Raw genomic sequence first — 22,955 nt, 5'->3', positions numbered from 1 at the left:
TGTATGTGTGTGTGTATGGTACATTGTGTTATCGTGAAGGTAAACCGTTTGTAAGACCGGATTTGATTACAAACATTTAAGAAGAGACTTTGAAAGCTATTCTGTACTTGATAAAATCACAGTGGCATTGCCTCACCTACATTGCTTTCTCTGAAGGTGGACATCTGCAAGGGGAGCTGGGACCAGTTTTCACAAAAGTTGGGTTTTGGGTCCATGGACTAAACTACACTATGCCTGCTAAAGAAATACAAGAAGAGGAAAAATAGAGTTGAAACCTAGCACAGCTCAAATTCTGTAGTACAGTTCCCCAATCCTGACTTCTGCTCTCAAAATAAGATACACAAATACTTAATACTGAATCAATGCAAGTATCTTTGTTCTTTTCTTCAATTTGAGTGACAGGGCTATGGACTGAAGAGAACATAGTAAATATAATCAAGCTACCTTACTTCTTCTGTAGTATTCTGACTTGTCAGGGATAAATGTGCCTGCTGTTTCCAGCTTTCTGGTCCTCCCTACTTAGAACACGAACAGTTCAAGAAACCATGGATCCTTCATTTGTGTATGTTGTTCGTGATGTCCAAACACACCAGAGCTCAGCTTTCTAATTTATTGGTCTGGCTTGTTAATGGAGAAACAAGCTGGACAGCTGACAGCTGCTGTGTTACATTGTCATGAGAAGTAATCTGTGGAACAAAGTCTATGGTTTCTTTCAAAATGTTCAGATACAGTAGTGGCAGCCAGCATAGTAGCTCATCCATAGTAAACTAGGGTTCTGGTAGTACACTAGCTCACAAATAGGATGAATGGATTAACATAGCACATTTATCTGTCAAGAGTTAGTTGAAGGTAAGGGACATTCCATTTCAAAAATAGCAAGAATAACGCTAAGCATTACCTGTTTTGGTGTAATGAGTAACTTGTACTTTTTAAAGTTAATGTGAAGGGAATTTTTAGATGCATTTAGACCAGGGGTTCCCAAATTTTGGTCCTCCAGGTGTTTTGGACTTCAACTCCTGGATGCCACAGACAGCTTGACCAGCACTCAGGAATTCTGGGAGCTGAGGTACAGTACATCAGGAGAACCAAAGTTTGGGAACCACTGATTTAGAAAGTAATTTTTCAAGGTCTGAACCATTCTTTTAAATATTCACAGTATTTGAATGGAGCATGAGCTGCATACATGTTGATGGATGTGGAAAGAAGGAATTCAGTAGCAATTCAGTATCAAAACTTAATCACACATATTGTTAGATACAGAGGTTTAAGGATGTCCTTTCTCAACTTGTTTCTTTGCAAATCTAGCCTTCCAGTCAGCAAATAGATTTTGGAATTAGTACATATCTCGTAAGTCCCGGGTTGAGGAAAGCAGTTTAAATTTCACAAAGATGACTTTTTCCTGAGCTGAGGGCGACTAAAATGGTGAAGGGTCTGAAAACCATGCCCTGTGAGGAACGACTTAGGGAACTGGGGATGTTTAGCCTGGAGAAGAGAACAGGGAACAATGGATATAAATTTCTTGACAGTAAGAGCTGTTCGACAGTGGTACACACTCCCTCGGAGGTCTTTAAGCAGAGGCTGGATGGCCATCTGTCGGATATGCTTTGATTGTGAGTTCCTGCATGGCAGGGCGTTGGACTGGATGGCTCTTGTGGTCTCTTCCAACTCTGTGATTCTATGATATAACTAATTGAGCCAATTTCACTACCAATCCTGTGGATTGTAACAGTCACAAGTAACATAATTACTTCCAAGCTTCATAAAGCAGCCCTCCAAAGCAGTTCCGTAGAGAGGGGAAACACTGAGTGTGGCAATCGCCGGTTAGAGACATTGTAAGTAGCAAAAATTGCTTCTCTGCTGTGGGGAGCTTGAAAGGTGAACCTCACATGAATCTGGATCCTGTTCTGTGCATCCCAATGCACCCCATGTGCAGTTGCAGTGCAGGAAGAGTGGAGGGGACCAAAAGAAAACAGCACACCCTACTGGACTCAACCAAGCCTTTTAGTGGACACTGTTCAACTTTCTTATTTACCTCATAAACATAATATAGAAGAAATCAAAATTAAGGCACTTGCCAACAAATTGGATCAATTTGACCTTACGATTTGACCTTTATGATTTGAACATAAAAGAGGTAGTGAATTAATAACTGATTAACTGAAATGTAAATTCTGGCTGATATAAGAGTTTAAGATAGAGGGCCACCTAGTTTAAAGAATGCAAGAGCAGCATCTTGTGGATAAGCAATTACAGTAATTGCAGTTAAAGGGAAAAGTATTGAGGCAGCTGTCAAAATGATCTTTATGAATTCATAACAAACATTTGAGATTATGGATATCATACATATGATTCACTATCAGTTTAAGCAGATGAGACTGATAAAGGTGTCATTTTCATATATAAGGGACTTATGTTTAGAGTTGAAGACAGATGGTGAAAGAGGTGTTCAAAGATTTTAATCAACCAGTAAACCAGATAACTATGGAAGTGGAACAGACAAGTAATGAAGGAACTGATGCTGAGCTGTGGCATGTAGATTTACCTATAGATAAAGAAGGTCCTTTACAAAAGTAAAGAGATTTATTATGGTGGTATCAGTGAATGATATAATATATGTTGCACTGAGTCAATCCCTTTGGTGGCATTTTTTTCTTGTTCTTTAAATGGTGAGAATTTGTTAAGAAACAAGATGTCAAATATACAGTAAGTAAAAACAATTTAAATGTGGCATTGCTTAACTTGGTACACTTGCATGACAAGTCAAAAAGATGAAGTACATCCAGATTTAAAATGGTTTCTAAGATAAAAGTAGAAAGTTACGACATCCTACAAATTTATCAGGATTTAGACATTTGGGGAACATCCTGATGTCACCAGCAGTTGTCATTCTGTGGTTTCTTTGCTTGTACAGGGATCTTGCAGCTCGTAACTGTTTGGTTGGAGAAAATCATGTGGTGAAAGTGGCTGACTTTGGATTAAGCAGATTGATGACTGGAGATACATACACTGCTCATGCTGGGGCAAAGTTCCCTATCAAATGGACAGCACCTGAGAGTCTGGCTTACAACACATTCTCAATCAAATCAGATGTTTGGGGTAAGATAAGAGAAACCTTCTTATATACCGTGTCCTTGTAAGTGTATAAATCTGGGTTGTAGTGCAGTGTTCTCAATGCCTATATTTGCAGGGCTATCAGTAGTGTCCAAATAGAAGTTTAGGGGTTAAAATATATTTTATTTCAAAAACTGACCACCTCCCAAGCATTCAAATAGTTGATGCATTCAGACTAGAAGTACTTGATCGTAATGGTTTAGTTGAGGGAATACAGAATTCAAAGAGCAATGTAACTTTGAATTCTGTCTTGAATTTTTAAAACTTGGTGGGCAACCTTCCTATCCTGTTTTAATTAAGATCCAACCTCAGGGGCTAGGTAACGTTCCTGTACCTCTGTCCCTACTTTGTGGCCTGACTTCTTCCCTTCTGTCCTGTTAGTAGATAAGGCTTCATATATTCCATCTGAGTTAGGTTGCCATATCCAAAAAAGCAAACCACAGCCAAACCAACCAGTGTTCTTCAGCACTTAAGTTTTATTTTCCTTTCTAACTAGTAGTGAAATAATTTAGTACAGATGATGAAGAAACACCAGGCTTAAAATAACATTACTTAATTTGCAGCCTTTGGAGTCTTGTTATGGGAGATTGCCACCTATGGAATGTCACCCTATCCTGGCATTGACCTCTCTCAGGTTTATGATCTGCTGGAAAAGGGTTATCGAATGGAGCAGCCTGAAGGTTGTCCCCCAAAGGTCTATGAACTCATGAGAGCATGTGAGTACTGCGTTCTTACGTTTTACTTCTGGACGCAAAATGCAAATTAGGTAGTAAGAGAAAATGTAGTAGGAGCTGGAGACCTTGCTATCCTACTATATCAACTAGCATGTATTGTTTTATCTTTATGTGTCAATAATCCTTGTAGCACATCACAATTTCCTTGTTTGCAAACAATTTCTGGAGACCTATTGCTAGTTTATGTATTCTGTAAAGAAAATAACAGAAGCAGCAGATTGTGTGGTCCATAGACATTAATTTCTGTGCAGACTTGCAGAAATACCCATGTTGCCAAATACAGTGGATTTGATAACATCAAGAAAAGCATAATTCATGATCTCATCTGGATAGTGGGAAAGATCCTAGAAATCATGCTTCTGTTAAAACATAGAATTGGGTTAAAAGTTGTATGAGTGGAATGCTGGCCAATGGAGCATTCCTATCCTGCATCCTCACTGTAGCTTCCTGGGCCCTCCCAAAAGCCAGAAAGGAAAAGATGATCGAAGAGTGCCTGAGAATTGATACTGGATCTGCTCTTTGGGTCAACAGATAGACAGATATATAGATTATGCTAAACCTAAGGTAGTAAAACCCTAAGAGGATCTCTCTAGACTGAGCATCAGAATAACAGAGAAGATTGAATGTAAGTATGTGCAAAACAGTAATTGTTGTGTGCCTTCACATCTTAGCTAGGTTATGGTGACCCTAAGAGGAACTTATCATGGGATTTTCCTGGCAAGGTTTTTCAGAAAAGGGTTATCATTGCCATCCTCTGAGACTGAAGGAGTGTGACTTGCCCAAGGTCACCCAGCTGGGATTTGAACCTTGGTCTCCATCACTCAAAGTACATCTTGGGGGGGGGGGTGGGGACCTTGACTATATGCATATGCTGTTATGAATCTGCATTGCCTATGATTTCACAAGAAAGGTCTTGGTGTAGTGGCAGAAAGGACAGCAAAAACATCAGCTGTGTGTGTCACAATAGAGCAAAGTACAAATCCACTCTGTGAAATTATTAGGAAGGGATTGCAAATGTCAAGTACAATATTAATAGCAAAATATACCGTTCTCTTCAAAAGAAGAGCACTGGAATTACTGTCCAATATAAAATCACATTATGATCATGAAATATAATAAAAAATAGTAAAGATATAGCAGAATATAGAACAATACATGTTTTTAACATTTAAGACAAAAATCTTTTAAAGAACATCCTGGGGTGGTGTGTTGTTTTAATGTGTGTGGTTTTTTAATGCTTTTATCTTTTTAATTGTATTCTAATTCTAAATAAATGATACGTTTTAATTTTGCAATAGTTTAATTCCATTTTATTTGTCACTTTTGTAAGTTTTTAATTGTAAGATGTTAGACTGCAAGCTCTTTTTCAGAAAAAGGGTGGGGAAAATAATGAGTGAATCATTGCTACAGAATAGAGGGGATTTTTTTCTTCTTGTTGTTTCTTTCTAGTAGAAATTGTGAAGCTGATAAACAGTAAATTCAGAGAAAATAGAACAACATACTTTGTGTATCATGTAATTTATGGAATTTATTGCCATAGTGCAGTAAGTCCTTACCATTATCTTAACTGGTTTTAACACAGATTTAGACAAATTGAAGGAAGATGGATAGCTTTTCCCATGGGTCTAAATTAAAACTTCACCTTGATGAACAGTTCTCTGAATACCAGATTTTGGGGAGAACAAAGGGAGAGAGGTTGCCTTCAGGCCCTGCTTTTGGTTTTCCTAAAGACCTCTGGCTGACTGAAGAAGGAATTCTGGACCAAATTAATGCTTGTTGGACACACTAACACATTTTTAACTGTGCTCCTTTCACTGTTCTAAGCCTTTGTGTTCTATAAAAAAGTGATAGATCATGACAAGGCTCTCAAGAACTTTGCTTTTAAAAAGTAATAGTGGAAGCAGGTCTTCTTGCATAATTTGGCCTGTGTGAATAGGGATAATGTTCCTGTACATTGCTGGCAAATGCTTTTTGTGTGCATCACTGGAGTGATGGCATTATTTTCTCTTCTGCTTCTCTTATGTGGTAGGCTGGAAATGGAACCCTCTAGACAGGCCTTCATTTGCTGAGACTCATCAAGCCTTTGAAACTATGTTCCATGATTCCAGCATCTCTGAAGGTGAGAATACTTTTTGTTTCCTTACTTTCAGTGTTCTGTACTTGTTTTTCTTCTTAAACAAAATGCTAAAACGTACAGCTCTTTTTTCCTCTTGCATTTCTAACAGTTGATAGTGCTTTGTGTTTCTTCTAATTGCTTTCTACTGGAAATCTCCTTCCTAACACTCCACCATAACACACACAAGCAGATTGAAGTCTGGGGCTGTACACTTGCCCCTTCTTTATTTTCCCTGTATGGGACAGGAAAAACTTGAGAATATTGTTCATGTATTATTACATTTGAATCTGGGAAACTGGCTTATTCAAACTTCACTTCACAAACCAAGACATGATTTAATTCTGTTGTGACTAAGCTCAGTATTATTTGAATAAACCTATTTCCCATATTTGAGCATAAAATTACAGAGTGTTCACAAGTATGATTGAAGCTGTTTAAATGTTATCCCTTCACCTGTGAAGCAGAAGGTGGGGGACTGTGTGAATTGAAGACTGATGTCTGGCTGCACCCCACCCATCATCTCCCCTTTTGCGTGTCAATAGCAGGAAACCAGTAAAAATGGCTGTAGATTGATAAGACCATGTTGTTAGTGTAGAGACCAGTCTTCTTGCATCACAAGGTCACTTGGTCTCCATTCTGTATGCTAAGAAAAGGAAGCCCCTTTGTCAGTGAAAAGGAAAGAAATGTAGTGATTCAGAAAATGTTTACTGTAGCCCCATTACCCTTACTTCTCAGAATCATGACAAGAAGTGGATGTTTTCTATGGCATGATTCATATTCTGCCTAGAAAAGGGATATCATGCGGGGAGAACAGAGTCCTGGTTCTCCACCCAGCATTGTACAAGATCCAGAAGTGTGAGGGAGCAGTATTTGTCCCACAGATACTCAGAATTTGTCACACATGTGCATATTCTCATTCTCTCTCTCAATCTCTCTCTCTCACACATGCACACACAAACACATACTCACATCAGCTTTCCATTCTGTCTTGCTTCCTCCTATATAGCCGCCCTATTGCACAAGACTTAGAAAGATGAGTAGCCCAAACCGGATTGCATTCTTAAATTCTCTCTTAATTTGTTACCCTTTCTGATTTCTGTTTCTATCAAGGAGGAGCACTTTGCTTCTGTAAAGCCATACCATTCAACTTGTTGGTCTCTGTTAATGCCTGACTGAGGAAAAGTGCTCAGTTCTTGTTTCTTTCATACAATTGTGTTGTTGTTTTGGCATTTTGAGACGCTTAACGTTGATCCCTTTATATACTTGCTGAATCTCTCAGTGATGTTTCTTTTTCCCTTGTCCAGTGCCTCTCGTTAGCACCCAGATCTGCTTTCCTCTTCCCTTGCTGCTCTCTGTTCCAACTATTCCCCTGATGTTTCTTACAGAAGTGGCAGAAGAACTTGGAAGGACAGCATCTTCTTCATCCATAGTTCCATATTTGCCCCGATTACCCATGCTTCCTTCTAAAACCCGGACCTTGAAAAAACAAGCAGAAAACAAAGAGAATATTGAAGGAACCCAGGAAGCTGTAGAGCATTCTCCTTCCAGCTCTGCACCAGGTATGCTATCTGGGTAATGCTTCTTCATAAACATGTTATTCAGGGTCTACATTCTGGACTCTGACAGCTCTATTTCCAAGAAAAGACTAATGCACCACCTTCTTCTTTGGGAGCAGGGAGTAAGGGTCGTTCTTTCATTGAGAACATCTGATGCTGTACAAACTGGCACTGTCACCCATGCCACAAAACTTTCCTTTCCCTGCTTTGCTGGCCATTGTGCTCTATAAGATCCCCCAACCTTTTCTGCAACAGATTTTAGGGTTGCATGAGAGGTTGTAGGGAGAAGTGGGGAGTCAGTTCCTCTTACATTGTCCATACCACTGGCAGACAGACACAGTTGTTCTTTGTGGTCAAAGGAAACAAACTGGTACTGGATCAGTCACATGTTGGACTATTCTAAGCATGCAAATATGGTGAAGGAATGAGAAAAGAGAAAGTTTAAAGAGAATTAAGGATTGTAACTACATTCATACTTACAGTCATTTTACAAGATCAGATTGAACTAACGTTATAACTGTGTCTGTCTCCTTGTCTGTTTGCCATGAAAAACAAAATGTAAAAAAAAAAAAGAGTTGGGTAAATCTAACTTTGTACCACTCCATCAGCACTCCATACATAGTAATAATAATAATAATAATAATAATAATAATAATAATAATAATGACAATAATAATAATTTGTTTTATTTATATACCGCTATTCCAAAGATCATAGCGGTGAACAGCAAGTAAGCTAATTAGCAAGTAAGCTTGTAACCATTACATTTTTCAGAAAATAAGAATTAGCTTAGGCAACAGGGTGGAGGTTGCAGCACATGCATTTTGCCATTTACATTTCCAATGTAACAATAGGAAGTAGTTCTCAGGGATGGAGATCCATTGGTCTTCCAACTTTTCTTTGTTCAGATAGAGACATAGTACCCCGTGCCTTTCTCTACAAAGAAGACTGAAATATGTGTTTTGGACAGGTTGAGGAGAGAAGAAGAAAGGTGGGAAGAGAACCTGGTATTTACCAGACCTTCTCCCTCAATTGTTCCTGAGTTACAATTCAGTCCCTGAGACTACAAATGTTTCCTACCCCTATATTAAATCCATTCCATATCTGTAAAATAGCAAAAATAATTTTAAAAATATTTATAAAACTGAGCAAAGAATAAGTTGGTTTGCCTTTTCTCTCTAGAGAAAGCATCTATAACTGAATAGAAGGCTTTAAGCAATCTGAATGCCTATGTGGGGAAAGTTGTATTTTCACAGTCCTCACAAAATGTGTGAAATGAGTGTACAGTCTTCCATTCAGGTTAAGAAAAGAAGATAAAATGTAAACCGTGGCTATGCAGAAAGTGACTGACTGCTCTGTTGAATACACTAAGGTTACAGAACATTGGATTGCAAACATGGATAGAGTTGAAAGGTCCCCACATTCTAAAAGTTGGATTTTTTAAGACAATAAATTGATCCCCAAACCTGAATCAACTTATACACAGGTTAATGTGGTATCTCTGTCTCCTGCTGTCATTGTCGTCTGTCCTGAGAGAACTTTTAAAAAAGCATCAACCCTTCCACTGTAGCAGCTTTTCTGTGCTTCTGTAGCAATCACTCTGAATGGTTTTGTAGGGACCTCCAGGGAGCCTACTCCTAGCAAACACCTCCTGGAGAAGGAACAAGGAAGCTGAAGCTGCTAAAAAGGTCCTAGATCTTGCCACTGTGCACACATTGATGTATGTATAAGTTGATTCAGGATTTATCCAATTTATTGTCCAAAAAAATTCAATTTGTGGACGAGTATATGGGTAGGAGCCTGCAGCTGTTGTTAATATCTATGGGAAATTAGAACTGTGTGTATCTGCCCTCTGACAATGTGCAACAACGTTATTTGGAGTAGTCAAACTGCTTGGTTGAATTGTAGCTCCAGTCTTCATAAGTACCTGACACCATAGTGGAAAGTGTATATTCTCTCTCCCTTTCTCCAGGTTTTATTAGAAGCACACAACAGACCAGTGGATCCCCAGCCCTACCTCGCAAGCAGAGAGACAAGTCACCTGGTGGCCTGCTAGAGGACACTAGAGAGACAACTTTTACTAGAGACAGGAAAGGTGGTTTCTTTAGCTCCTTCATGAAGAAGAAAAATGCACCCACACCTCCAAAACGCAGCAGCTCATTCCGTGAGATGGAAAATCAGCCTCACAAGAAGTATGAGTTGACAGGTAACTTTTCAGGAGCTGGTCCTTTGCAGCATATTGATGGATTTTCTTTCACCTCCTCCCAGCAGGATGGGAACCTTTGCTCATCCAAGTGCTACGTTGGGGGCTTTGCACAGCGGAACTTCTATGGTGGTGATGATGGTGGTGGTGGAGGCAGCACTAGCAGTAGTGGAAGCACGAGCACTGGTAGTGGATGGTCAGGCATCACAGGTTTCTTCACCCCACGGCTGATTAAAAAGACATTGGGTTTACGAGCTGGGAGGCCTGCTGGTGCTGAAGAAACTTCAAAGCCTTTCCCTCGGTCTAACTCAACATCTTCAATGTCCTCAGGTCTTCCTGAGCAGGAGAGAATGGCGATGACCCTTCCCAGAAATTGCCACAGATCCAAAGTCCAGCTGGAAAGAACAGTGTCCACTTCCTCTCAGCCAGAGGAGAACACAAGCAAGCCCAGTGATCTACTCTCTAAAAGGTGTGAAGAAGTTCCTACTTTGACCAGAGACAGACCAAAAGCCAAACTTCTGTCAAGAGGTGCTACAGCTGTTCCCCTCAAGATCCCTTCTGTAGATGTGGCTATTTCAGAGAAGGATTGTCAGGGGTCAACAGCAACCCTGAAGAGCAAAGAGAAGAACAGTGGGACATGGCAAGGGTCAGTAGAAGGTGAAGAGAAGACAGGCTGGGCTTCTCCAGCGAAGGCCGCAGCATTACTACCAACCACTCACAACCATAAAGTGCCCGTCCTCATCTCTCCCACTCTAAAGCATACTCCAGCTGAGGTGCAGCTCATTGGCACAGACTCTCAGGGGAATCGGTTCAAGCTCTTATCTGAGCATCAGGTTACTGCTACCAGTGACAGGGACAGGCCCCGACGGATAAAGCCAAAGTGTGCTCCACCACCACCACCAGTCATGAGGCTCCTACATCAGCCTGCTGCTTGCTCAGACACAACAGATGAATTGAATAACGGAGCACTGGTACAGCAGGGGCAGGAATCCAATGAGAACAACAAAAAGACAGCAGCGGCACCTGCTGGTGGGAAAGCTGGAAGGCCTGTTATGCCTCCACCTCAAGTGCCTCTGTTATTATCCTCCTCACCTGCCAAAATGGCCAATGGCACAGCAGGAGCCAAAGTAGCGCTGAGAAAGACCAAACAGACAGCAGAGAGAATCTCAGCAGACAAAATCAGCAAAGAGGCACTGTTGGAATGTGCAGACCTTCTCTCAAGTGCCATTGCAGAGCCCACCACAAACAGCCAGCTGGTGGACACAGGGCACCAGCTCTTAGATTATTGCTCAGGCTACGTGGATTGCATCCCCCAAACACGCAACAAATTTGCCTTCCGGGAAGCTGTGAGCAAACTGGAACTCAGCCTGCAGGAGCTGCAGGTGTCCTCAACGGCTGCTAGCGTGCCTGGGGCGAGTCCTGTACTTAATAACTTATTGTCTTGTGTTCAAGAAATCAGTGATGTTGTCCAGAGGTAGCTACTGTCAAACAATCTGGTTAGGAGGGAAAATGTACACAAAGTGGGAGGGAGAAGGGTCAGGATGACTACTTCTGATATGTGAGTATGTGTGTTTTCTTCTCCATTAATGATTATGAAAAGAGAGACTGATACTTGAGTAAGTTTTATGTGAAGTACCTCAGATCACTGAGCTCTCATGTTTACAGGTTCATCTCAATACATGGGGCAGATGGGAGGGTTCCAAACTTCATGTGGTCAGACAGTTGCAGCTGAGAAGGGCAGAAAGTTAAGAATTTGCTCTGGCTAGAAAGCGCACCTGCATAAGGAGAGCTTGTGCTTTCCTTCTGCTTCCAGGAAGTTGAAACATTGACAACAGGGCCTTTATTTTGGAAGGACCTGCTGTGCTCTGTGATGCTACCCAACTGACCAGAATTATTGAAGGAGGGGTGAGGGTTCCTTTTCTGCACTACTGCATGCTTTGACTTCCTGAGATATTGGCAGAAAAGTTCACAGGCTCCATCGAAACTGGAGTTGACAGACCTTTTTTCAAGAGGGAATAAATTAATTCTTGGGAAAGACCATTGGATTAAAACGACAGTTGGAACTTCAGGAAGTTGATGCACTAGCCCACCTGGAAGAACTTCCACAGTTCATTTTGCTGCTGTAATCAGAGATGCAAAAACAAAAGATGAGCTGACGTATGAAACACATCCCTTTTTGTCATTGTCCTCACATTTTTTTATCACTCGCACATTCACTCCCTCACAGCATCTGCAGTGATAGTTGGGCAGATTTGCAATTGGATTTCACACAATCACAGCCTGCACTCAAACTAGCTATCATCACCATTTGGGTAGTGTAGCATAGGTGTCTAATCTGGAAATCACTTCAGTAGTTTGGGGCTGTAGCACAATCTAACCAGCGTATGTCTAAAAGTTGTTAAATTTTGTCTGTTTTTGAACTTTGGTGCAACACTGGCTCCTTCTCCTTCAGTAAGCCTTAACCCCTGGATCAAAGGCACTGCAAAATGCTGCTGATGCTGCTCTCTACATTCCTTATTTATAACGCTGATCCTAATCCAGATACACTTCTAGGGGGCACTTGAGGCCATAGTGTCTATTGTTAGGATTACAAAAAGGCCCCTGGAGGACTTCAGTGGTGACATTGAACATTCTTACTCAAATCTAGATATTTTGTCCTATTCAGAATTTCAATATACAGTTTGGTTTTCCAGGAAATGCTCTTAAATATGTAGCATTACTGGAGGGAACAATACAGCAGGGTGGAAGTGTGCCCCCTCTCCCTTTGTACACTTGAGAGTGTGATAAAAGTCTAGCAAATTCTGGAGTTCAGTCCAGGGCTGAGGTGTGGGGGTGGGTAGATGACAGTGTTCACTTGCTGAAGGTCTGTGTGCTCACTGTTTTCCCATCAGACAAATAGTCTTGCATGCCACAGATGCCCAGTTTATAGTTGCCCCTGTCTTTCTAAAGTGAGAGAATTGAGAACCAATGTGGAGCATCTGCAATAACAAACTGTTTGAATGAGGGGGAGGGGGGATGCCCCCTATCATGCTGACCACTGTTGCCAGGTAAAGTGTAGGAGGCATACCTTGGTCACCCATTCTGATTTCAGATATTCCCACTCCCCCCCCAGGAAATCCCCAGCTTTAGACAATGTCCACACATGATCTGCCTGTTTGATTTAATTTGTATAGTGTAAGTAAAGTCTACCATATGCTGCTATTTGTGAGACATCTCTTTTAAGACAGACAAAAACATGAAACCTCGGACCTTTGTCCAGTATGGTGTGTCAAAATCTTTCCCTGACACAGCTGTATTTCTGCTTTTTGCTATAGCTGAGTTAGGTACACTGAAAGGATAAAAGCATTTCAGGTTTTTGTGGAGAATAATGTATATTGTTTGGGAAGGAAATGCTTGTTCTCCAAAACCTACCAAATGAACATAAAAAGTTATTTTGCACCAGTCTAGGTGTCTTTCCAAGATCTACTTGCTGGGGAGGAAGGGAGTTTTTGTTTAGGACCGGTATGCCCCTTTTGCGCCATGCTCAAATTTTCACCCACGTTTATCAGTACCTTCTTAGCCTGCATTAGCAGCATTGGTCAAATATTTTTCAGGGTCTGATGTGCTCTGCACCTTAAACTTGATTAAACTTAGCATTTTTTTTAATTTAAAGTATTGCGATTTTTAAAATAATTATGTTGTGTGACTTATTTTTATATTGAGCCCCCGACAGTGGTGGATGGATGTACATTTGCCAGTCTTTGGGGCTTTCTCTGTTTAAACAATGTTCTCCCAGAGTTTGTGGGAGAATAAGAATGTCATTAACTCTGACTAATTATTTGCTGCGCTAATAGGTGCATGATGTTGGGGAAAAATTAAAGGGACCAGATTGCTTCACAATCCAGGCTCACTGAATCAAAACTGGGCACATGGAGGTTAAGGGCCTGGCTACACATTATATGCATGAAATGAAAAGTGGGGAAACACATCTTGAATATTTCTCCCTCCATAGATTTCATGCTTGTCTCTCCTGAGTGGTAAACCTTCCCGAAGAATCTTGGAAAGAGAAGCGCAGGAACAGTCAGTCACTAAGCTGGGAAACATGTGCCTTGAAAGAGAAGCCTTCCTTGGACAGGGCTTGCTTTCCAGGGTTCCCATACACTCCATTCTCTCCACCCCAACTCACCAGACAGCCATTCAACATTCCCTGGTCACTGAGAGCATGCTCAGTCACCATTGGGCTGTTTGGGGGTTTTCCTGTATACCCTCCCTTAAGGTTTTTTAAAAGTTTTTTCAAACTGTGGAAACGTCCCTCTTATGTGTGTTGTCATTGCCATTTTGATTCAGCAAGTAAGAACATTTATAGAATTGCTATTGTGTATGTGTGAAAAAGGCAAGGAAGAAAGGTGGCCAGTGTGTCTTACTTCCCTGTGCATGATTATGAACTAGCCTTCTGTAGTTCAAAGATAATCTGCTGCACACCCATGTGCCATTGTTTTGACACCAGCAGTCATCATTTGTTGGATGTGGTGTTGCAATCCAACAACATTTCATCTTGATCCTTGCAACGTTTCTTGGAATTAATGAAGTAGAAATTTACTTCTGGCTTATTCCAAACACAGCAACTCAGTGTCCTTCCTCATCATTGAATAAAATGTTGCATTTAGAGAAGGCTTGACAGTGATGCATAAGAAATGACTATCATTTTATACTGTATTCACTAAATATATTAACAAAATTGTACAAAATTAAAAGTTGCAAGAATGATGCTAATGTAACAAGAAGTCTGATAAAGTGATCATAGCAGTCGGACATGTTCCTTTTTCCTTGGTTTTAAATACAGCTAGAGTCAACATACTGAGAGTTCCCTGACAAAAATGAGCCAGGCTCTCTTCTAATCTCCATTTTGTTCCCCTTTTGCTGGCATTCCTTAGTGAACTAGTATGTTTTCGAAGCCACTGGATGTGAAGGAGCACTGGGAAAAGGAATATGCCTATGAGACTGGTCAGCACCCCATGATGTTAGGCCCAATTCTACCTAAATTGAATGAGGGGCAATTGTGGGCTTTCGAATTTTGGTCTCACTCCTCAGCTGTTTTCTGTTCAAAAATTATCCATCACTCACATTTAAATTTGTGAGGAAGCCACTGTATACTGAGCAATCTTGATTGTCTTTTGCAGCATCACAGTTCTCAGACTTCAGAGCTGTAGTAACTTCTCAAATGATCACTAACGTGTATCTAAGCTCTTGGAGCAGGGATGGTTGGAATATTTTGGGTTTCATCCTATATGGACATGTTAAAAGTATAGACATAGCTTATTCTCAACAGAATTTTATTCATGGTGTCATTTAACAACTGCAGTGGCAGCCAAGGCCTCATAATGGGGGAGAAGTATCATGTTTCCCATATAAGCACAATTGTGTTGAGCTGTAGAGCAGTGAGGGGTATCATGTTGCCCTCCAGATATTGTACTGTATCTTCCATCACCCCTCAACATCCAAACAAACTTTGAACACATTCCCCTTCCTGCTTGAGAGTATCTCATGATAGTAATACTGTTATACCATTCCCTTTCTATAGATCCAATGCAGAGCTCTAGAAAGAGCACACTGCCCTCTGTTTCAGCTAATTATCTTGGTCCTTCTTAAACTATTATTTTACGTTAGGTTGTGTTCTGAATTGCATTGATCCTTTTTAACACCAGTGCTCGCAGGAGAGAAAAACTGTTCACTTCAGATATTCAACGTAGTTATTTCTTGAGCTCTAATAATATACAACACAGTAAGGGGAGGTCTAGACCTTATCTAAACCGTTTAGATTTTTAAAATTATGCTTGATACTATGATTTATTCTCTCTTTGTCGGTATGTTGCTTTAGGGAGGTGAGGGACAAGTCATACTTTTGTGTCATTCTGTGACGGAGTTCAGCGGCTGTTTTTGTTTTAAAAGTGAAAATATGAGGCTTTTCAAATCGTTGCTTTTGTTTTTTAGAAATGAGCTGATCATGACCCTGCGGTTAGCTGCCACTGACTTTACTTCCAGACAAAAGCATTTTGGGGCCCTACCTAATCTATGTGTATAATCTACACCAGGGCAACTCAAGATGGAGAAAGACACACTTTTCCTCTCAAGTATTTTTCATGAATTGACTGTGTCTTCTTTCCCCACTTGATTAGATTTTGTTCCTGGTTCTTGGTAGCTGTATGCATTATAGTCTAATGGCTGAAATGGAGAGAGGTTGTGAGGGACTGGTGAGAAGGAGAGATTGCGGATGCAGCATTAGATGGTAGCAACACCCTGCTAAAATCACAAGCCATGTATTTAAAAACGGTGAGGTCTTTGTAGATGCAACAGTGACCAGGAACTCAATCCTTTTGTACTGTTTTGCTGGAAAACAGCTGGGATGAGAGGCTGCAGTGCTGTTGTTGTTTGCATTTTCTGGAATTATGGCATTGAGCCCCTTAAATTCCATGTGCCCACAAAATGCAATGCAAGTTTATATCATAGGGAGGAAATTATAATTATTAAGGAAAACAAGTCACTTGAGCAGAATCTGCTAGAGGCCTCAGCCAACAGGAGATACCTGTGGACTTGGTAGAGAGCAAAATTGTATAATTTACATTCAGGACTGTTGTTGAAAGGAGTACTTTGCCCAGTGCCTCTGCTTTTATACCAAGTTTGTAAATAATATATATGTTCACCAGGACAGTGTCGATGTGCAGCAGCATGCTATATCTGTGGACTATTTTCACAGCAAACTCTGATAGTTCTAAAATCTACCATTTGCAGTAGATGAGGAAAGCACTAAGCTTGGGAATCATTCCTAGCAGGTTGTTACCTGGAAAGCTGCAAGTTTATACAATCTCTGAGGCGGGATGAATAGTGGCATCAGTTGTGTGAAGTCCTTGCTCCTTGATTCAAAATTCTCATGTGTTTCCCCCCCCCCCTAAAAAAAATAAGGAGAATAAAATTTTTTATATTCCCCATATCATCTTCTTATCTAAAGTGAAAAAGATACTGCACCAGTAATTGGGATTATTATATACATTCAGTAGAATGCAAAAGATTAAACATTTTCCCTGCGCTGAGTAGATGGGTGAGGAGGGAGTACTTTTGAAAAACTCAGCAAAGTGTTGCCAACAAGCCTCGGAGATAATTCCCCAAACGTTTGGCCCAAAGCTCACCAAATCCCCCCCGTATCTCACCAAGTTTTCAGTCAAAATCCCCGAAAGGTCCCCGTAATGTTAATATGGCAATAAAACGTAGCCCTAATTGAATAAAAATAACTGGAACTTGAATTTCAACTCTCAAAATTACCATTAAAACCAACCAAAGAATCTTTCAGTCCTTCTAATACTTTTAAGATGTTTATTTTGACATGAAGGGGGTCCAGGAAGCCTTGTGCCAAACAGAAACGTGTTAGGCTGCAACCGCACTGCAGAAATAAATCCAGTTTGACATCCTTTTAATTGCCATGGCTCAGTGGTAGGGAATCCTGGGAATTCTAGTGTTCGGAGACATTTAACCTTCTCTCTCAGCAAACTCTAGTGTGACAACAAACTACAATTCCCAGGATTTCGTAGCACTGGGCCATGGCAGTTAAAACGGTATGAAACTGGATTGTCTCTGGAGTGAAAATGCAGCCTGAGTTGGGTCCAAGACACACTGCAGAAATAATCCAGTTTGAGACTGCTTTAGCTGCCCTGGCTCAGTGCTAGGGAACCCTGGGAATTGTAGTTTTGTGAGAAAGAGCTCTAGTGCCACAATGAACTACAATTCCCATGCACCTGAGGAAATACGCTTAAGTCTAGGAAAGCTAGACTTAAGAGGTAGTCAGAGGCTGAGAGAGAGAGAGAGAGTGCTTCCTGAGGGCGGGGGCGGTGACCACTCTCCAGACCTCGCTCTGATTGGCTGAAAACTGTGAGTGTGTAACACTCCAAAGAGTTGGTAGCCAGCCTCGCTCTCAGAGTCAGGGCTGGAGCTGAAATGGGCAAAAGTCACCAAAAATGCACTGAAATAGAGCAAGGCACCAAAATCACACCAAAAGCTCTGAAAAGTCCCCGTTTTCATGTGAAAGTCACCACATTGGCAACACTGCACAGCATTCAAAACTTAGTATTTGGGGGAAATGGAGTCAAGCCTAGCCCTCCAGACATGCTTTTTTTCTGTTCTTCTGATCTGTAATAGTATGTACTGTGTCTCCTCCTCATAGCCTCAGTGGAACAGTCCATGAAATGCATCACACCTGATTTTTCTGAATTAGTATAATTAGTGTAAACTGGTCCTAAGCAGTAACCAGACACGCTGACCAAATCCCCCTCTAATAGTTCTGCCTTGGAGCATGATGCCCCAAAAATCTCCTCCTAGCCCTTCATGTGAGGCAGGCGTGAGAAGTGTTCAATGTGAGGTAAGTACCAAACATGCTTATGAACTACCACTTTCTGGCCCTTGTTCCAAATCCAGTACTGCATGCAGTTGGCTCTGCACAGCTAAACCCAGTAATGCTCATGAAATGAAAATATGGCCTTTCCTCATGTTCTGGAAGGGTAGCATATTCGAAATGCCTAATTTTTCTGTCATTGCCAAGGGTGAAGGGGCCTGGGAGAGTGTGATGCAAGTGGTGGGCATCCGGGGCAGTGGGGAGGGTACGGGGAAAAGGGGGGTAAGGATTTGAATGAACCCAGCACTCTTATTAGCGAATAGTTGAAGTCACTGAGGATAAATTTTGTTGAAACTGAAAACACGCTGATCACACAAGAACCCACACTACCAGTGTTGTCAATTGTTACTTTGTTTTGTTTTTCATTTGTTATAATATATTTGAAGGGGGGGGGTTTCTAATTTAAATTCTCACTATTGCCTGACTGTGAACTGCAAACAGTGTTAACTTGATGTAAATAAGGGCCCTTAGAGGTGCTACCTCTGGCTGTTGTTCCACAAAGATTTTTGCCAATTTGCATTTTGTTTTAAATAAAAGTTGCAATATTTTATTGGCAAACAGTTTGACCCATGCCTTTTTTTTGTTAGAGTAACACTTGGGCGACTAAAGAGGAGAGAATGTGATTAATTTAAACCTATCCCCAAAAAGTCATAAGCGAAGGCTGAATAGGGACTAACCGGCTCAGTAGTACTGTAGTATTGCCAAGATGTAGCTGTATTATTATTATTATTACCTAACAATCATGATAAAAGCCAGACGGCAAGGCTGATGTAACCTAGAGATTAAGCAAATGAACTACACATTGGCATGACTGGTTAAAACCTTGTCTTTGCCAGTAAATGATGGCCACAGTCTCTCAGCACAAGTCCTGTTTGTAACATGAGTAGTAATGCTTGCCTGTCTTACTGTTTCTTCTTCATGGTCTCTGTGAATGCACACAAGTAAAACAACCAAAAACAGTGAGTCCTGCCTAAGGCATGCAATTTAAAATATATCTACACACAGAGGGAAAGAAGGAATAATAAAAATATAAAACTATACAATAAAACTGTAAAACGTTATCCAGATAAAATACAAAAAATACAATATGCGCAATATAGAGCAAAGGGACAAATATAAAATTGCACAAGATTGTAATGCTAATTTCCAATATTCGAAAATTTGGCTTTGGAAAACAAAGTTTTTCATTGTGATTGAAGAATAGCGAGGGAAGGAGCAACCAGCAAATGTTCAGGGAGGCAGTTCTAAGAGTATGTATGGAGCAGTGAGTGTAAAAGGACGGAGCTGAGCCAAAGAAGAGGAAAAGCTTGAGTGAGGATTCTTAAGTTGTTCATAATATACATAAACGGAGTTATCCTGTGCCTGTACATTGCATCTTTCAGAACTTTCTAGAACATTACATAAGCATTTTGTCAGTAGGCCTACCCACCTCCAGCAGCCTTGCCTAGGGGCCTTTTCAGTGAAACCACCAGTTCCCTTTAGTCCACCACTGCAGCAGTATCAATAGGAATTGTGCTCTGTCTTTGGTCTTGTCATGGCCTTCCTTAGTCGATTCAGCCACAGCAATTATGGGGGCCTTTGCATAAGGGTTGCCTAGCATTGGGGATTGAAACTGTTCTTGTCCTCTGGGATTTCCAAAAAGTGTGACTTCTGTAGCACTAGAATCTTGGGATGTGAGGAACATCTGAAGTGTCTTGGTTGTCTGGGTGAAGCTCATGTGGTTGCCCCTTGTGCCCACTTGAGCCTTTATGCTTCAAATCAGATGAAACAGAGTTGCATTTTGAAGGCACTTCTGCATGTGCAGGCCCCTGGGCCTCAAATGCCATCTTCTTGGCTGTCTGCTTCTGCTGGTATGGAAGCCACAGAAAGACCTTTGGTTCCGACTGGCGGCTCCTCTGCTCGTCATGGAGCCAAACGTTTGTTTGTGGGATCCATCTCAGCCCCATTAAAGGCTGCACAGGATAGTTCTGACAGTAAGGTGAATCACTGGAGGTCGAAATGCAGTCAGTGATTCAACAGTGGAAATACGAAAAGAAAAAGCACTCCAGGGAGAAAGACTGTAGCTGTTCCTTAGTCACAAAGGAATAGTTGAATCCTGACCACTTCAAAAGGTAGCTCCAGGATCCTGATCTGCATTACACCCACAGGGTTATCTGTCTCTCCCCGCCCAAATTTCTGTTTCCCTATTTTTAAAATAAAGTTGCCATCCTCCAAAATGTGCTATGTTTAATCTCAATTCTACCAAAGGAAGAATGTGGTCTTTCTTATGTTGGTCATTTCTATAGTATGTATGCAAAAGCTAATGGGTTTTGGTAGGCTTCCAGTTCACCATAGGATTCCTGTTGGCTAATGGTATTTGCATAGCACAGGCTTTGGGGAGGATGGACAATCAAATAATTTTATGGAGAGAAGTCTCCCTCAAAGGAGTGCTGGCTATCATCCTTGTATCACACTATTCTGCAAAACCTTCTGGATAGCATAAATGCCCTTATTCCAATTATGCTTGTAGAAACCATGCACAATGAGGTAAACCTGGCAGCTTTCCTATGAGCTTAATGATGGAAGCTAAATCCAATTTTCTCATGACCCAAGGCTATCCATGTCACTACATTGTCTGACCAGCACTGAACTACTTTGCCAAGTTTTTGAGCCACAGAATACTTAATTTGGATTTGAGGTTTTCAGCTACAAACCCAGCGGCAGAGGTTCACAAGTCTGAGCAGCAGATCACTCTTATGGATGTGGCATTGCAATGCAAACTCTTTTTCACAATGTGGCCTAGGTTAAAGAACATTGTTGACCTACCAGTCAGAGACTTCTGTGTGTTCTGTTCAATTTCCTTTTCCTTTGTCACTTTAGCCTTGATCACACGTGGTTTATCATTTGGCAGGTAAGCCCAGACAGCAAATACCTTATCGTGTTTTCTTTGGCTAGCACTTGTACTCAGCAAACAAAGGAAATGCAAGTCTATTATTAGTTCTGGCCAATGTACAGACATCTAAAGGCATGTCTCTCATTCACAATTTTCATGGAGATAGTTGCAAGCCAAATGAATAGCTAAATGCAAGTTTTGCATTATGTAAAATGTTGAAATGTGTCAAGTATCTTCAGAATTCAGAAAAGAAAAAATCCTAGATGCTGACCCCTGCTATCCATAAAATGTATGGCACTGATGTTATGGCTCCCCTGGGAAAAGATTCCTAATTTGGATTAATGGGTGTATGTGTGGTGGAAGGTGTGATTGCACCAACCACACCTGTGGTCCAGACCACTAAACATTTACATTAATGTTTGTATAGGGCATGTGGGTGGAAGTTTGAAGGTGTACTCATTATTATACTTAATATTCTGCAACCAGCTGCATAGTTCTGGGTGATATACCGAATCCCTAAGGAAACTACAATAGTGGTGGAAAGTGTACAGTCATCCAGAAGTATGTCTCACTACTCACAAAGCTTTCTAGGCTATTGGAAACTATAGTCCAACTAGTGGAGGGCCAAAATGATCCCTCCTCTGCACTACACTCATATCTGGTGGCCTAAACTAGAGTACATTTGACCTGGACCAGCATTACCTCTTAGCCCAAAAAATACCCTAGTCTGAATGCCAGTTTACCGGTTGTGTTTTGTACTACAAACTGGGTAACTGCCAAGTTTTAGTTTGCAAAGATGTAGGTTTGCAGTGCCATCAAACACTAGCTGATGCAAACAGTTTACTTTTATCGTACTGACTGTATGTAGGCTTATTGCTTAACTTCAGTGCCAGGTTGGAAGTGCATCACACTGGATCCTGAACTTTTGGCTTTTGTCACTTAACCTCCCCAACGCAAAGCACCATGACCCTCTCAGTTTTAAAGTCCTTGGTAGAAAATCCATTCTTTGTAGAGTGGGTATGTTCCAGGAGGCATAGTGGGACCACAGTTCTTCAGCACATAAATATGAAGCAGTACCCTTATGCCATTTAAACTGCCAAATCTTAAGTACCTTTTTAAGCCATAGAAAGGGTGGGTGCAATGCCTCTGCAGTGAGGGCAAGATGCTTCCTTCATGCCTAATTTCTGTACAAGGGTACAGGAACAGGAAGTAGCTTATTGTATTGTAAGCAAACATTCTAGTTCCTCATTCAGTCATATCTTTAAAACAATCCAAGCAGGAAAACAGTCTCAATCTTGTACATAATGTGAAGAAACTTTACTCCTTTTGCAGCTGGAATGTCTCCCTGCAAGACACCCATTCAGGGCAATGAATAAGGGTAAGTGTTCCAAAGGCATGGTTTTCTTCTTCATTAGCACCTTTCATGTAGACTCCAGCTACATGGCATTCCTTTATTCACAGGAGCTCTATTTGCCTGTAGCAATTTCTTCAATCTCCTCTCTCTCTTTTTTGTATCCCAGTAACGCCCACATAGTAGGGAAATATAGTATCTAATCACAGTGCAATACTGTACTGGGCCTTTGTGCAACAAGAAACAGGTTGCATGTTGCAGTACTTGTGCAGTGAGATCCCGCAGCATCAGGGTATGAAGTAGTTTATACGCTGGGAGACTGATTTGCAGCCTTGGGCAGAGAAGAGTTTCTCCTCCTTGGGTACAAACACCATCATCCTTGCAACCTCATCCAGTGCCTCTTCAGTGAATGGAAGGCCCCGAGCTAGAAAAGCATCCCGGGCACACAGCTTCACATGGCGGTATTCTAGGGGCAAGAAAGGCACTAGAAAGTCAATGAGGTTATCTCCTAGAAGGCCATTGTAGGTATAATCCTTATCTGGAAAAAAAACATAAAAGAGAAAGAATTAATCTCCACAGCATTGTACCTATAT

General features: G+C 41.1%; 2 protein-coding genes and 1 long non-coding RNA gene across 9 annotated transcripts in view; 1 reads left to right on the top strand and 2 right to left on the bottom strand.

Annotated features, from left to right (window-relative positions):
• The window catches only part of ABL2 (ABL proto-oncogene 2, non-receptor tyrosine kinase), a 60,428-nt gene extending 45,920 nt beyond the window's left edge, over window positions 1–14,508 (top strand). The window contains exons 7-12 of one of the 4 annotated variants that reach the window (XM_042463312.1): window positions 2,912–3,096; window positions 3,675–3,827; window positions 5,875–5,964; window positions 7,347–7,520; window positions 9,490–9,723; window positions 10,051–14,508. In XM_042463312.1, the coding sequence (XP_042319246.1) occupies window positions 2,912–3,096; window positions 3,675–3,827; window positions 5,875–5,964; window positions 7,347–7,520; window positions 9,490–9,723; window positions 10,051–11,198 (1,984 nt within the window). In that variant the 3' untranslated portion in view covers window positions 11,199–14,508. Of the gene's footprint in view, window positions 1–2,911; window positions 3,097–3,674; window positions 3,828–5,874; window positions 5,965–7,265; window positions 7,521–9,489 lie in introns of all 4 variants that reach the window. The other 3 variants (XM_042463311.1, XM_042463310.1, XM_042463309.1) reach the window with 3 other exon arrangements.
• On the bottom strand, window positions 7,308–9,744 carry LOC121928510. The gene is made up of 3 exons (XR_006103518.1): window positions 9,658–9,744; window positions 7,998–8,052; window positions 7,308–7,437 (listed from the first exon to the last, which is right to left on the bottom strand). It is a non-coding gene; the product is annotated as an uncharacterized LOC121928510 (long non-coding RNA).
• Window positions 14,509–18,832: 4,324 nt separating the features above from the next.
• TOR3A (torsin family 3 member A) overlaps window positions 18,833–22,955 on the bottom strand; it is a 35,063-nt gene continuing 30,940 nt past the window's right edge. For all 4 annotated transcript variants that reach the window (XM_042463933.1, XM_042463932.1, XM_042463931.1 and 1 more), the window contains one exon: window positions 18,833–22,900. In XM_042463933.1, the coding sequence (XP_042319867.1) occupies window positions 22,650–22,900 (251 nt within the window). In that variant the 3' untranslated portion in view covers window positions 18,833–22,649. The remainder of the gene's footprint in view (window positions 22,901–22,955) is intronic.

This window comes from Sceloporus undulatus, chromosome 4 (assembly GCF_019175285.1).
Source record: "Sceloporus undulatus isolate JIND9_A2432 ecotype Alabama chromosome 4, SceUnd_v1.1, whole genome shotgun sequence".
Lineage (NCBI taxonomy): Eukaryota > Metazoa > Chordata > Lepidosauria > Squamata > Phrynosomatidae > Sceloporus > Sceloporus undulatus.
This window is presented reverse-complemented; position numbering and strand designations above follow the sequence as displayed.